At 37.2% G+C, this 16,003-nt stretch overlaps 4 protein-coding genes across 4 annotated transcripts; 2 read left to right on the forward strand and 2 right to left on the reverse strand.

The window, feature by feature from the left end:
• Positions 1–6: 6 nt before the first annotated feature.
• Positions 7–3,950, reverse strand: mmgt1 (membrane magnesium transporter 1). The gene is made up of 4 exons (XM_033974643.2): positions 3,829–3,950; positions 2,937–2,989; positions 2,757–2,860; positions 7–1,221 (listed from the first exon to the last, which is right to left on the reverse strand). The coding sequence occupies exons 1-4, from the start codon at positions 3,905–3,907 to the stop codon at positions 1,068–1,070; spliced, it is 390 nt and encodes a 129-aa protein (XP_033830534.1). The 5' UTR covers positions 3,908–3,950; the 3' UTR covers positions 7–1,067.
• Positions 3,951–4,143: 193 nt separating this feature from the next.
• Positions 4,144–5,688, forward strand: pfdn6 (prefoldin subunit 6). The gene is made up of 4 exons (XM_033974185.2): positions 4,144–4,328; positions 4,450–4,520; positions 4,675–4,799; positions 5,206–5,688. Exons 1-4 carry the CDS (start codon positions 4,265–4,267, stop codon positions 5,324–5,326), a joined length of 381 nt encoding a protein of 126 aa, XP_033830076.1. The 5' UTR covers positions 4,144–4,264; the 3' UTR covers positions 5,327–5,688.
• A 2,669-nt stretch (positions 5,689–8,357) lies between these two features.
• her5 (hairy-related 5) lies at positions 8,358–9,581 on the reverse strand. The gene is made up of 3 exons (XM_033973643.2): positions 9,431–9,581; positions 9,248–9,349; positions 8,358–9,159 (listed from the first exon to the last, which is right to left on the reverse strand). The coding sequence occupies exons 1-3, from the start codon at positions 9,476–9,478 to the stop codon at positions 8,704–8,706; spliced, it is 606 nt and encodes a 201-aa protein (XP_033829534.1). The 5' UTR covers positions 9,479–9,581; the 3' UTR covers positions 8,358–8,703.
• Positions 9,582–13,543: 3,962 nt separating this feature from the next.
• her11 (hairy-related 11) lies at positions 13,544–15,018 on the forward strand. The gene is made up of 4 exons (XM_033973644.2): positions 13,544–13,648; positions 13,894–13,989; positions 14,242–14,326; positions 14,435–15,018. The coding sequence occupies exons 1-4, from the start codon at positions 13,595–13,597 to the stop codon at positions 15,016–15,018; spliced, it is 819 nt and encodes a 272-aa protein (XP_033829535.1). The 5' UTR covers positions 13,544–13,594.
• The last annotated feature ends 985 nt before the right edge of the window (positions 15,019–16,003 follow it).

A 16,003-nucleotide genomic window follows, 5' to 3' on the forward strand; every position in this document is an offset into this window, starting at 1 on the left:
GCAGTCTTGTAAAATCAAAATGCTTTTTATTAAATTAAAAACCTTAACAAAAAACAAGGATAAACCCTTTCCCCAAATTAATGTACCTTTTCTCTCTACTTTAGCACAGCATGGTTAACTCAGTCATAACAGTCCATCAAAAATATCTCCAAAACATTTTATTGCAAACTGGATGTCTAGGGCCCTGTACTGCCACGACACAACTATAAACAAACAGGGGGAAAGAGCAGGTGGAATAACATCAAGCTGGATTCAAGTACATTTACTTAACAATATTCGAGCTTAATTTTTGAGTAGCAACATCATTTATTAACTTATTCAATAAACGCAGTCAAATTAGTTACAAAATCAAAAACTAGTTACCATAACAGTTTAAAGCTAGGCCAATTAGTTTTATGCTTCATCATGATTTTAAGCAAGTTAGTACATTTATCTAATAGTTTAAATCTTTCACATTTTAGGTTACACTTAAATTTGTGTGGTAAGGATTTGAGCAGAACATGTGATAGAAGGTAGATGATATTTTTGATAAAGCTTACATTACGCAATTTCTGTTTCAAAACCATTTGTAGCTAATGAATTGTTTATCTGTTCAGCATACCTTCTCAATATAGATCTACTAGATTGCAAGTAAAACATTTATGCCACAAAAATACAATTATCAAGCAAACTCCAGTTTCAACATACAGGGCCCAAGAGACCAAAACATTGCGGCTTTCATTTCATAATAAAACCTAAATTGAAATAACTTTTTAAGCAGACTTATGAAATTTAAACAGTAACAAACAGGCCTCTCAGCTCCCCATTACGAACAACATTGTCGCAAATCAGCTGAAAAAGATAATAGGGGGCGCCATTTCTGTACTTTTAAGACTCCAAGCAATACACACTGTTTAGTATTTACAAAGTTGCTGAAAACTGAAGGGTTGGCACAGTCAAGTCAGTGGTCGAAGTGTAGCCATCATTTCAAATCAGTTTTATGTACAAATTAAATTCACTTTTTTCAGTGTCTAACAAAATGGTTTCTCTAAACATGGATGAGGTTACAGGCAGAGATAGGTTCAGTCTCAGTGCAAATGCTCAAGCTTGCGTAGTCGTATGGGGTTGGGGAGGGCTTGCTGGTTGCGTTCAGATGGGATCACTTCCGGTGATTTGAAAAGCACTCGGCCTCTGTGGTTGAAAAGGTAAAACGACGGGTGGTTCGTAAACGTGTCAAATGTTCTGTGAAAAAAGAAAGATTGTTTTTATATTGGTTCAAGGTTTAGAGACTGAGGAAGGCTATGGAAAGAACTGAAATAGTTAAAGACACTCATTCTAGACATTTTTAACAGGATTGGTGTATATCGCAATCAAATCAAAATCTGAGATAGAGAAATTGTCAAATCGCAAAAGGCTACAATTTAGATAATAAAATGCCCTCTGTAAAGAACAAACCATCTAGTATTTTTACAGAAAAATCGTATGCCTATAGTATAAACGTAAAGACCTCTACAAACAGGTTCTGAATTTCATGCAATTCTTGAATTAATTTATCAGTTGATATTTCAGCCATATCTCAAATGTTAATGCTCATGGAGTTGGTTACAATGTGCACAGAACCCTACTTTTAAACTAGATTGTAAATCTAATAGAAATACTTGTCTGAAAAAAATCCAATTTTCCCTCCAAATCATGTAGCCCAAGACCTGTGACCGCATTAATCATTCCACAATAATCAAAAAGTATTGGCGAACTTGATGTAATTTTAATGCCCCGATTCAATAACCGAATGACACGTATATGCAATTTTAAAGGGGCACCATGTAACTTTTCTAGTAGAGGACATGCCACCTGCTTGTCTCCATGGAGTTGTAATTGCTTTGCCTGAAATCTTCACAGACAATGTGGTATTAAAAAATATATTATCTTGCATTTTGTTCCACATGCATTCTTACTACAGATATACGACATATGATTTGGCCTGGTGGAGTAACCTGCATGTCTCCATGGAAATACTTCTAATGTCATACTGTGGATGTGGAACCTTCCAAGCAAACAACTATGAAGACAAACAGGACCACCCAACAGAAAGTTATAGAGCACCTTTGAGCTTAAATAATAAATCTTAACTCAAAGTCTAAAACTGTCATCAGTCCATCTCCCTGGATTACTCTGCAACAATGAAATCTCAGGGGAACGGATAATCATTTAGTTTGGGAAACAGTGATATTTATAGGGGATCTATGGACTAAAACTACATGTAACAAGTTGCCCCAATGGCACAGGGAACCAACAACACAATCATTAAAAGGAGATATAATGTGAATTTGACTTATAAAAGCTCTTAATCATGTAATAATAACTTTCCATTCGTATTGACCCACTCAAAGTTTTTTTTTTTTATTTAGAGAGATTTGTGCATGTTTGATTATCCCTGCACTGTCCTGCATTCAAGACACCATTGCTCTGAAAATTCTTATTTGGGTTTTTTGCTTTTATTTAACAGGTATCACTGTTAAAATTATTTTGGCACCAATGAAAAAAGAAAAAAAGAAAAAAAACAATGGTCCCTATTGCACCCATAGGCTTGGGAGCTGTTAGCATGGTCTGTCGTTTTCGGAAATCAGTGGACTTGTTTCTTATATCAAATCTTTTTTTGAAATCAATAGTGCTATTTAAAATACATAATGATCCACGTGTTACAACCATTACTATAACTACAGACCAGATAAGAGCACATTATGTCTTCCTTAAGGGGTCATTACAGTTAAACTCACTTGTTTTTCAGCTCTGAGGAGGCGTCCATGTCTTTGAACTCTCCAGCAATGTGGACAATACCATAACAGGTCATGACAAAGGCTAATAATGTCTGTAATACAATCTTAAAAAAACAGTTACATTAAAATAGATCTTTACAATGTCAACAATGTGTGTTTGACAAAAGTTTAAATACTCACATCTATTGGTAGCGTTTCATTTTCTTTCTCTGTGAGACGCATGTATGATCGATCTGGAGAAGAAAAAAAAAACCCAATTGATTTAATATTAGACATAGGCTATAATCCAGTTTGAATGTAAGAAGAATTATGTTTTTAACAATATGTTAAGCATCATATTGTCTACTCTACAACGGCATGGCATTGAGTACACAATACAGTAACACAATTTACGAATTTGTTATATTCTGGCTCAAAATGCACAGCTAAACAAAATAATTGGCTTGATCAACATTGAGAATGGATAAGTTTCCTTTGTGATTGGTTAAAATCTGACAACTTACACATGAAAATCTTCCATGTACAATCTTTAAATATAATATCCACCCAATGATATTCTTTGTAAAATAGACTGAGAAACGAATGTCATATTGGGAAATCAATGTAGCAATTTCCCGTTGTTCACAGCGCACAAACTGGGACATAAAGAAGAAATGACAGGCCGTGTCCATAGATATTTAACACAAAAGAACTTCCGATCTGGCGAAAAGTAATGTTATAACAAGCAAGATGTCTGCTTGGATGTTTGATCCAGTAAATGCAGAAGTCATAAAATGAATGGGAAAAGGTCCAAACTGTTCAGATACATTTAACAGATTTCTGCCATAAACACTGTTGTGAGAACATGCATGATTTAAAGGTAAATGTCCCAAGTCTTTTAAAATGACAGCTGAACAGCAAAATAAGTATTTTCAAAAGCCGGATATTATCTATGCTAAACTGCGCTAGCCTCGGTTAGCACCCAGCCAAGGCCAGAGCAGACTTCTATCATAGTTTACCTCGTCACCAAACCGCACATTTAACATATTTTTGCACTAAAAATTACACTGATATTATGCGCATTTTGACTCACGTTGTGCTGCTGAAAAAGCCGCATGAGCTAAAGCAAAAAGACCGACTCCGACAACACCTTTCCAAAACGACGACGCCATCTTGAAACCAAGGAGAAGGCATCATGGCACCACAAAATAATACTTTATTTAATTTTAACTGTCATAACATGTGACAATCTTAGGGTGACTTGATATGTCAACAAGTGTATAGTTAGTATTATGTTTAAATGTTTTGTCAGTTCTAAAATAAATAAATAAATTGTATTTGATTTATCTCAAAAGTAAAATGACCTACATCTTATTTCGAAAGAAACGGAAACGCCATTGCCATATCCGGTCTGCTTGCCTACCCAGAGATCTTTCATGTGGTGCTGAGCTGCATTTCTAACGATTTATCTGCTTTTGATTCCCTTATACTGCTCGTTCCGTCGTTATAAAATAATATAAATTATAAATATGGCAGAAGCGATTCAAAAGAAACTAAAAGCTGAAGTAGAAAAATTCGCACAGATTCAGAAAGGTATGTGTTAGCATCAGCTTCATAACGATGCATGTCTTAGCGGCTACTAACCATATAAGGAAAGCACGTTATCTATCTATCTTTAATGACATGAATAAATGTGTTTTTGCCTGTTGTAAAGATCTCAGCAAAAGCATATCTGCAAAACAGAAGCTGGACACGCAATTGACTGAAAACAACATTGTCAAAGAGGCAAGTCGTGTTATTTATATTAGGTGAATATGGTATTAAAACTACATGAACGTAGTTCGGTATTCGGTATGTTTATTTGATTATCCTTTGCTTTTCTATGTGAGTTGTTAAACTATTATTATTTACTAACGAATATATTTTTGTTGTTTTACAGGAGCTGGACATGTTGGACAGTGCTAATACAATTTATAAACTGATTGGTCCAGTGTTAGTGAAGCAGGATCTGGATGAAGCCAAAGCCACAGTTGCAAAAAGGTTGGAGTATATCAGCGGAGAACTGTAAGTATGTGGTTTGTGAAATCTGTGGGAGTAGTTAGCCTGTGCAATAATAATGTACACTATAACTTCACCACAATTGACAATAGTAATAATAAAAGCCATGTTTTTTATACCTTTCTAGAAGCATGGGTGTAATAATGTAATTTTCATTGTCTATGTATGTGAGCTACATGAAATGCATAAAAAGCACTTCATAAATAAAGTTTCATCTGATGACTTGCTTCATCACAAACCAATCTCAATTGAATTCTACTACTGAACTATAGAATGTCCAAGCTATTGCAGACGGCACTGCAAATGTGTCAAGTTGAACTGGATTCCTATAGTTAATTGTGATTAACATACATTATAAGAATAAGAAAAAGATAAGATAGATAAAGAGTTAACATCCTGCTTTGTGTTTCAGGCAAAGATATGACATGTTGCTTAAGGACATGGAGAAGAAGTCTGACCAGCAGAGAGAGGTCCTGTCCAGTTTACAGCAGGAATTCCAGAAAGCACAGGGCCTCGCTGTGGGCAAAGCGTGAACTCATCCAACTACACACGAATGCACCATACAAACACAGAACGTACATGTTAACATACAAGACAGTGAAATGATTTGCGGTGTAAGTGGGCTTTTTAATAGGAGTTACAGCTAGGATATATATGAGCACTCAGTTTTCAGCTTGAATAATAAGAAAACCAGCCAAACCAGTGAGCAAAAGATGCTGTCTATTTATATAAATTGCAATCTTTCCTTTTCTTGTTATGGGGTGTAATATAAAAAAAAAAAAATTGTTATTTGCGTAAAGTTGATTTTGAACCTTTTTGATCAAAAAACATCCAACTTTCTTTAACATCCGCAAGTGCAGCTGTGTTTAGGCCTTGAAAAAACTAATTTCAAACTCCACACAACATGCAGCTTGTACCATATGTGTTTCTTTGTCATTAATACAATTTTCTTTTTCAACAAATACTGTACTGGCTGTTTGTTGTTTATTATTCACCTTTTTGCACACAGTAAGTAATACTAATCAGTTAATTACATAATAGTAAAATTTATCTAATATATAATTATATACTTCTTAATTTAGTGCCATTGTACTTTTTCTATTTGTCACATGCATTTTGTTGGTGTGGCACTGGTAACAGCATCTTAATACGTGAAAAGGCCAATTAAATAGTACTATTATTCCCAAAACTAACCCACACCATACATTCCCCTTTCTGCTGCGGGCCATATAAATTTTTATATTCTTAATAAAATAATTAGTTGACTAATCAAAAATGTTGTCGACAACATGGTGTTCTCGACATTATCGTGCAACATAATCAACTAAAAGCCTACAGTCCTGGCTATAACTACAGTGATGCAAGTTTTGTGAACATGCCATACAGTTCTCAGTAGGACATTAATTATTATTGCAGAGGTGGCTGTGACCACCAGAGCAGCAGCTGACCCTCCTTCACAAAAACAGCTCAGTGGTGGAGCTTTGTTTAAAAAGACTAATGTATCTAAATGTCAACACTGCATTTTACCACCAGCTGAGGATTAAAACTGCTTCAACAGGATCTTTACAATGATGCAAAAGTGAATGGCCAGCTACATTAAAGCACTGCAGGGAAAAAATGCAATTTTATCCAATTAGGTTTTAATCTTTTCAAAGGCACCAAAACAATCTATAAATATATAGGGGAAAGACAGTTTATTTGTAATGTAAAATACTGACTGCTCCTGACTATATTGCAAGGGGGAAAGCGTGATAAAACTACAGGTATTTTTTTTCCAAAAAGTTTAGTTGACTGGGCGCATTGTTCCTATCCCATGAAGCCCATTCTCAATGGGCTGCTTTTTGCTTGGTCCAAGAGATGTTGGCTTGCCTTGTATTAGACAATTCCTCATGTAAATATACTTCCAAAAAACACCTCTGAAAGGATCTGAAATAATAATAATCATATTGTAAACTTACAAGATTTATACATAATTAGATACATAAACAGTGAATGGAGTGTCTAAAATATCAATCCAAACCTTTTTACAGATTTGGTGGCTCTTTACCAGTTCTATTATATTTAAAATAGCCCAAAACTGCAAAAAAAATAAATAAATCTTAACGCTCATTACAGACCTGAGCAAGCCAATGATGACAAATGTACTAAAACAACATGACCTGCTGAATCATGCGGTGTTTTGAAACGTGTTTAAAATGACACAGTATATGTGGGTAAAAATAAAGCACGTACCCAGCTGTTTGCGCACGAGCCCGTTTTTTGGCGCGTGGGTGTTGGTGACGATATTGGCACTTTAAAGGTGAGGAACACGAGCTGGGAACCGTACGACACGACACGTGGCCAACTGGACTGTCCTAGATCACAACGAATTCTTCAAATAGTTTGTGCACTTAGGTCAAACTTAAGGTGATCAGCTGGAAAGTACCTTGCATATCCACATTTAACGCTTTCGCTTTATGTTCACTAATGTTGGTAACATTGCCATTTGGCCCTGTGGCCAAGTGTGTGATTTTTTGTTAGTACTCTGGTTTCCATAGACTTCACTTAATCACTTACCACATATTGTCCAAAGCAAATAAACTGAATCTGAGCAGAAACATCCGCATCATATACTAATCCTACTCACCTTAAAGACACGACAATGTAACTCATGCCATATTGTGCCCATTTAATTAAACGAGCTTCTAATCTCATTGTGTTTAATTGATTTACTTTGTCCCGGGGTGTTCCTCCAAATGGTCTAAGCCTTAACGAGTCACAATAGGGCATGCCCGCCTTTAACCACAGCGGGACTAATTCCTTCATTCATAACCCGCGTTTGAACAGAGTGTGAAGGGAAATGTGCCTCATCACGGCCACTGAACTGACACTGCGTTATAAATACGATGAACGAGAGACCTCAAAGCATTTAATGGAGTTATTTTGGTTAGTTTGTGCCAACAAAATTGTCCCACCGCCTGTGGAGTTGTGTTGGTATCTACCAAGATTGCGCTCGCCATTAACACGTACTTAGAGTTGGATGGGATCGAGGCATAGACGAGGTTGGCCAATTAATCACCTCTTTTGAAATGCGTAAGAGACTGAGAGCGGCCATTAACAGGTTGTACAGCAGCGAGACGGAGTCCAATCTACAAATCAGAGAAAAGCAATAGCTAAGTTTGTCTGGAAAATTACCGAGGCCACATCTGTACTGTACATCTACAACTATTGCACGTTACATTTACAGGCGTAGGACAAATATCGTTATACCGTTTTTCACCTCTAAATATAAAAGAACAGCAGCATCATATTTGCCTCATTAATGCGTAAATCATTTCTCTGAGGTTGTGAGATAGATTTAGATTATACATTAGATTTACTTGCTCACTTTCATAAAAAGCCATTTCTATAGGGTTAAGACTAGGTATAAGAATAAGGTGTGTTTTGGAGATGGCCATCTGGTGTTCATTACGCATCCATTATCCCATTTAAATACTGCCTTGATGCGTTCAAGCACCTGTTAATGGCCCCCATTAAGACCAAAGAGAACTGACTGTACTTTAATAATTGTTGTCAAAGAGGCCACTTTCGGATGAAAGAGCAGAGAAGTACTTTTATTGTACCAGACAACAAGGTTGCTCATTAAGAGGCTTCACAAAATTCACGTTCAACTCGTACAGAAACATTTTCACAAGGTAAAAAACACAAATGTATTTCATTGAAATCATTGACGCACGCTTCAATTTGTGTTCTCAGCAACAAAAAAGTACAGACACAAACTAAGAAGGTGCAACTTTCATCTAAAAAAAACAAAAACAAAAAAAAAACTAGAGCTTCTGTTCTGTACAAAGTACAAATCTGTACAATCCTTTACATATTTACAAATGTACAAAAGGCAACGTATAAAAATATGTTTTTCAGTTCAAGTGTTTTACTGGGGCCACGGCCTCCACACGGTGTCGCTGCTGAGCTTTTGTGGGGTTATGTCATAACCCCGAGCAGCAGTCTGTGAGTGAACTGGGTAGTGCACAGGAGTCTGGCCCAGTGAAGGAGAGGGCGAGAGGGATGGAGAGGACAAAAGCGCCCTCCCGAAGTGTCCCGGAGAGGGGAGGTGTGCCGAAGGAGAGAGGTGACCAGAAGAGATGTACATCGGGGAGAAATTCATTGGACTTTGGCGCTCGGAATCCTGTGATTTATTTGCGATGAAGCTGCTGACTCTGCGCAGACAGGATCTCATGCCATCCTGGTAGTTCTGTTGTCTCGCCTCCTCCTCAAAGTGAAGCTTCTTTCCAAAACGTGGAGCCTTCTTCATCTGAATTTCAGCTTGCAAAAAGTGGACCACGCTCTCTAAGATCTCTGCTTTTTCCACTTTGGGATTTTTCAACCTCTAAAATATGACAACACAAGCACAATTACGTACTGAAATCGACAGGAGGGCATTGATTGAATAGCAATTTGTCTTGCAGTAAACTCACCTCATCATCCATTTTTTCCAGTAACAAAAGTCGTAATGTCTCTAGACTGTGGTTGATCCTCTCCCGCCTGCGTTTCTCAACAACGGGTTTGGCAATCTTGGACTGGAAAACAATACAAGAACGTTAGTGCCTTGAAATCAGAGCTGCGTAAAGTTAAAATGTAATTTCTTGTGTGTTCCTTACCCTCCTGGAAGTCCTCTTTGGCTGAGTTTCTGGTGTTACAGCTCTCATGATGAAAATCTTCTCTGTCAAAGTAAAATTGGACTGTGTACGGCACGTGTTTACCTTCCGCGTTATAACTGCGTCGCTCCAAAGCCACGCCCCAACAGCACGCCCTTGTGCATTCATTCGTCTCTCCAGTGGCACAAGGCCATCAAATAACTGTGAATGGGTCCACTCCCCTCTCTCCACCCATTCACTAAAAGAGCATAAAAATATGCATGTCGTGCCAAGATGTTGTTGCTAAACTTTCAGTGCCCCAAACTGCTCAAAAAATTGTATTTAAAACAAATGTAGTGTTTACAATTAAGTGCTAACATTTACCTATGGATTTTGTTGACATGTGATGTATTGGCATTGACACCATATATTCGTATTCAGCTTTTACAAAAGTACCTGTTGATTTTATGAGTTTAGCTATGTGCCTGACAAAATACCTACAAAATATGTACTAGTAAGATATAATATTGGAATTCCTGTTTTAAGGTTTAAATTAAAACAATTTGATTTATAGGAATATGTGCAGGTGTGTAATGTCTTCTATACACAATAAAGTAAACGAATGACATGTAGCCAATACGATTTTGCTAACACATTTTATAAGTCTAACATTTTAATAAAAGAAAAGTCATCAGGGCAAGGAGCTCTTTATCAGGTGCTCAGTTTCACTCCTCAAAAATGTGTTTGTGCCCGTCCGTCTAGATGTTTTTTCCTCGTTTCAAGTTTGGATATGCTTTGTTTTATTTTGCCCGATATTAGATTTAATTGTTTAAAAGAGGGAAGTCAAGATTAATTTATTTGCTTAAAGCGGTAGTTTGTAGAAGCTTTTTTTTTTTATTTTTTTTTATCATAACTTCACTCTCCACTGGCGCACCCCCGAAGTGCCCTAACTGTGCGTCGTTGCCATGGAGTCCACTGTGCGTTTGAAAAGCCACGCTAATCGCCCTCTCTTTGATTTTAAACGGAAGTATCTGATGTGAAAGGCCTCCTAATCTCCCTGTTGCATTGCTCTGATCGGATCATCTCGGTGTTATCTGCGCTCTTTAGCCCATTATTAGGATCAGGACCGCCATAAATGCAGTGGAAAGAAAAGGACAACAAAACTTCAAGGCAGCGGACTCTGACTTAAACTTTAATCTTTGAAATGAAAGCAACGCATTGTAGCAGGTTGCATTCAGAGTACTTGGTAAGATGTCACAGGAGAGAGGAGTAGGGGGTGTGGATGCGCACGTATTGCAATATTGCAGCACAAGCCATTCACACTTGTAATTGCTTAATGTGTGAATTGGGCATTTAATAGCAAAAGACGAAGTTTAAATCTAACTAACTACTAACTAACGCTATTTAACATTGTGCATTTAAGCCATTTTAGTAGCAACATGAGATGGACCAGTCTGTTAGGATGTTTGGAAATCGACGACCTCTAAACAAAGGTCTTTAAATTGAACATTAAAACATGAGATTATGCCTAGAATAAAAACAAAAGGCAAATAAGACGTATACAACTGTAATAGTAGTTTCATATAGGCCCACTTTATGCATCCCAGATATTGTGAAAAAAGACTAATTGAATGAATATATTTACTCAGAAAACCAAAAAAAATGAAGAAGACAAATAGAAACTTATATCCTTGAAACAAATATGAGGGATGCTGAACCCGAGGAGACTTTAGTCCTATAACAACCAACCAAAAATCTCCAAACAACATTATACAAACAGGTCCACCTCTAAACCAAACACAACCCTTTTCTAATCTTTGGCAAAATATTTTATTGAACAGACGCTGATGAAGGTCAGATTAGGTCAAGCTTCCACTTCTCCACACTTCTCCTGCAGACAAACACAAGCATAAGGGAAAATTATTTCAGAGGATCTCTTCCTTGCATGTGAAATGATACTTTTTTGGTTTGGATATGTTGGATATGCTTTATTTGAGAAAACTCTTGAAGAACATCTCTTCTGTATGTATATATGTATAAGCTTAACTATAGTTAAGCTTATACATACAGAGATGTTCTTCAAGAGTTTTGCTAGTTTCCATAAGCAGTCATTGATTTAAGGCATAACATACATCATGTCAACAATCAAAACAATCCATAATTTCCACTCATAATCACACTGCATCTCTGGTCAATATCAGGTTTACACAATCCTACATGGTAGTAGCAAAACTGAAGCCTAATCTTGTGTACGTAGGTTACATTAATTCTCAGTAATAGCCTACATTATTTGTCTCTCATCTTATCAAGATTAATTGACTTATTTTCTTTAATAATTATAATTTCCTGCAAGAAACTACAATGATACAACCGTGAAAATGTGCTGTCGTTTTAACCCTGTATGGTAGGTAGACAGTCGACCTACCAACAGGGGTAGGTTTATGCAAACCTATTATTATACAAGTGGTTTATACAAATGGTTTGTATTATTATATATTTTTTTTTGTCTGACACATGTGTGTGCGTAAAAGCGCAAAGGACTTGGCCAAGTGGACCACCTTATAACGTGGCCCTTTGAGGCTGTGATAGAAACTAATAAGTTAGGATCTGCTCCTAAAGCTACTCTTTGGTGATAGTGAAATGGACCGTCTCTTGCCAATATCGTGTCCCCTGAAGTGTATAATCCATTCCCCCAAATTAATAAAAGGATGAGGGCGTGGATGGGACACTAAAGAAGAAGATTTTCGAGGCGCGAGGCTGACCCGAGGACGTAGACACACTTAGCACTCAGGTGTAGAAGTCTGCCCCACACCTCGGCTGGTGCTAAACAAACCAGGGCTTGTGCCTTTTGCCTCGTGGTTCCCATGTTCGCTCGTGCGTCATGAAGGCACGAGTGAGACCCTCAGACCGTGGGACCAGTAACAACTTCTCTACCACAATTTAATATTCACAAGTCACACATAGGTACTAAAACACACTTGGGTCAATTTCCCACGCCTCTAAATATACAAATTATGAATGGGGAAACGAAATAGCCTATAGGATCTGGCACGTTGCGCAAAAATAAGATTCAACCTTTACTGAGATAAAATTTGCCAAATTGACATAACAAAATGGCAATGGTATTGCATTGTGATTGTAAATCCAAACATATTTGAATTCTTATGTAGTTTCTGTAAAAGGCATTTACACCATGGACCGAGCATGCTTTTATTTCGACAATTTACTTTGGATAACACGTTTTCTGTGTTAGCCTTTGATTCCGGTATGCTAATTAGCGTATTAATTTTTCATCGCTGTTATGCATGTTGGACCAACGAGCACCGCTTTTATTTCAAGGTTCATTAATTAAGGTAAGACTTAAATAAGTAGTAAGACAACTTGTACGGGATTATTTGCTCATTTGGCCAGTTTCTTCACTTGATGCTAAGTGCTATCTCTTACACATCATAAAACCTGCTCGATTTGACACTTAATTTCTGTTCTCACGGGACACACTCCAACTTTCCCACAGTTAAGCGCATGAGAGACCTATGGGAAAGTTCACACATTGGATAAATTAATAATATAGTCTGGAACATATTAATTTGTTTTTTGGGTAATTAACATAGCATGCTTTGCTTAACAAGCTAGCTCTGCTAATAGTCATTTTCATTGACAACCATGAAAGTATCATTGACAATTTTATGTGCAAATCTATACATTTTTGCACAGTGTTTTGAATGATTTTGATCCACAAGTCTTCAGCCACGTGTCTTTTCTTCATCAACAAAATATATAAATAAATAAATAAATATTAGATAACTATAGTCATTTTTCATAAAAATTTTTTTTTTTTTTTTTAACTTTTTAACTTTAACTTTCTGGAAACTTGGTTCGTATCAAATTGAGTTCAGCAGATTTTAGTTTTCCATGATAATTTAGAACTAGTAATTAACATATGGTTAGGTATAATGCCATGCCATAAGGTGCAATGTTTTGTTTTTTTCCAATATTTCAATAGAAACATTTACTCCAAGCTTGTCGATGTAAAGTGGTCAAAGAGAGGTGAGGTGTGAGGCTCACACCTGTCAGCCAATCAGGAGCAACGCGTGGCCAACGGGAGGCAGCGCGAGGCCTATTTAAGACGTGAGCGCGAGCCTGTGGGATTATTCTGTTTGGATACTGTGGAGAAACGAACCTGGAAAAATGACCAAAACGCTGCCCAACTCACTCCAAGACGGGAACCGGAGTAGAAAAAGGGTAAGACTTGAATTCGAATGCTTAGATTCTTCCACAATGTTTCTTAGTACTTCTAACTTTTATATTTTTTCTTTAAAATGTACTATTCAATTGCTACTGAGTTAAGGAACTCTTTTGGGAATTGTAAGCTTCTATGGCAGTACACTATTTAAATATCATATTATTTGTTAATTGTGAAAGTCCATTTTGTGATAGCAACTTCTATATTACACGTAAACTGATTTTGTACATTGTTTTGCTCGTAGATATTAAAACCCGTTGTGGAAAAGAAAAGGAGAGATCGGATCAACCATAGCCTGGCCGAACTGAGGAGTCTTCTTTTGAACTCAACATCTGATCCTGTAAGTATACAGCAAAATCACACCATTTGTTTGGGCTAGTAACACTTTTGGCACCTCAGCATGTACCCCAAACCTGCTCTCCTAGTTAACACAACACTTGCTTCCTCTACTTCCTCTTTTTTATGGTCCCCCAATTTTCAAAGTTGCCAAATGGGGTCCAATAACTTGCAAGAAAGATCGCACATGAATTACATAGAAATTACATTTTACTGTTTTCAGTGTATTTAGTGTTTTTTGTTTCTATATTTCCAGAGGCTACAAAATCCAAAAATAGAAAAAGCTGAGATTTTGGACCTTGCTGTTGAATACCTACACAAGTGGACTAGTGGAGCTAATGGTAAGTTAAAATAAAAAAAATCTATAGCTATAGAAGTTAACATTTCTAATACCTTTTGAAAAATACTCTTTTGTGATATTTTATTAATTCTATTTTACACATTTTCAGATGCTGCTCAGATAAGACACACTCCGGAAGTGTCACCCCCTCGCCTAGAGCCTTCCTCTGTATTCACAATGGAAACCGCTGGTTTCAAACAGTGCATGGCTGAGTTGACGAGCTACATGCACAAAATCACGCCAGCACAGAGGACCAGTCTCATCGAAGGACTCAAGTGGCACACGGACATGCAGCCACCATCTTTGAACCCTGACCTAGAGCAAAGACTTGGCCACGTGCCTTCATCTTTAGACTCCAGTTACTCCTCAGACAAGAAAGAAGAGTCACTAAAGTTCCCATTTCTGTCGCATTCGTTCAGCCACTCTCCTCACTGCTCCACACCACGCCACGACTACCTCTCCCCACCACTGTCACCATGGTTATCGCCATTGTCAGGTTACTGTACATCTCCCCCCTTTGTCACATACGCGTGCAATTTTTCGTTTCCTCCCACCCCTCCATCTTGTAACAGCAGTTTGTCCACACTTCCGGCACCTGTCCCGTTCACGCCTACCCCAGGAGTGTATCTACCATTGCAGCCACCTCCGCGGGGGGTTTGCTCCAGCTCAGCCTCTATATGGAGGCCCTGGTAGAGACTGAACAACACCCCTAAAGGACAAACCGTAATGGCAGAAAATTTAATCTGTAGCAAATGCAATATGTACAGTGTGAATAGTATTATATTTGAATGTATTTATAACATTAGGTAATAAAATGAAAAAAAAAATCAAGTCTTTGTCTCCATGAATTTTTTTTTTTTTTTTTACATTATCTATAAATTCATTATTAACCCGGGACTAGCCCATTGAAGATATTAATTTAAGCTAATACAGCATAGCTGGCATTTCTTCTGGGCTAAAGGGAATAATATTCAGCATACTTAGAAGTTGCAAACTCCGTTTAACTCAAGAAGTGATATTTGGGCTACTACTACTACACGTTAGGCATTTTCTTCTAAAAATCATGAACTGAATAGACCCCCTTGAAAAAGATGGATAATCTCAAGGGCTATCCTTAAATAACAAAATCAATACAATGACAGATTTGACGTCAAAGTTGTCCTTCTTGACACTGAAAAGCACCATTTACTAATATATGCAAAAATGAAACCTAGAGCTATCAATTTGCATTATAATTCAAAATCCCAAACTATTCCAACTTTACTCTGGTCATTTGCTACTTTTCAGTGAAGTGTGTTTATTAAAGTGAGACTCTGACACCAGCTGAGGCCACACTTCCCACAAAGGTGTGAATTTCCTCTTGCTGTTTTGGGCCTGTGTCATTTGTACCATTTTCCCATGTTCACCTTCTGAAGCTGTTGAACATTTGTCTAAGTAAAATTTTTTCAACCAATAAAAATAATTTACGGAGCCCCATTCACTCACTCATGTTGTCACAAACATAACACATATTTAACTGTAACACAATGATGTAAATACCATTACATTTGAAGTAATTTGTCTTTGTTTATTTTCAGGGGCATGTGGGTGGAGATATGTCACGTGTGGGGACTGCTGGTAGAGGTCTGTGGGTTGGGTCATTTGTTTGGAGGTCTGCAGTCAGATCTCTCTCTAAATT

Source organism: Periophthalmus magnuspinnatus, chromosome 10, assembly GCF_009829125.3.
Source record: "Periophthalmus magnuspinnatus isolate fPerMag1 chromosome 10, fPerMag1.2.pri, whole genome shotgun sequence".
In the NCBI taxonomy this organism is placed as follows: Eukaryota; Metazoa; Chordata; class Actinopteri; order Gobiiformes; family Gobiidae; genus Periophthalmus; species Periophthalmus magnuspinnatus.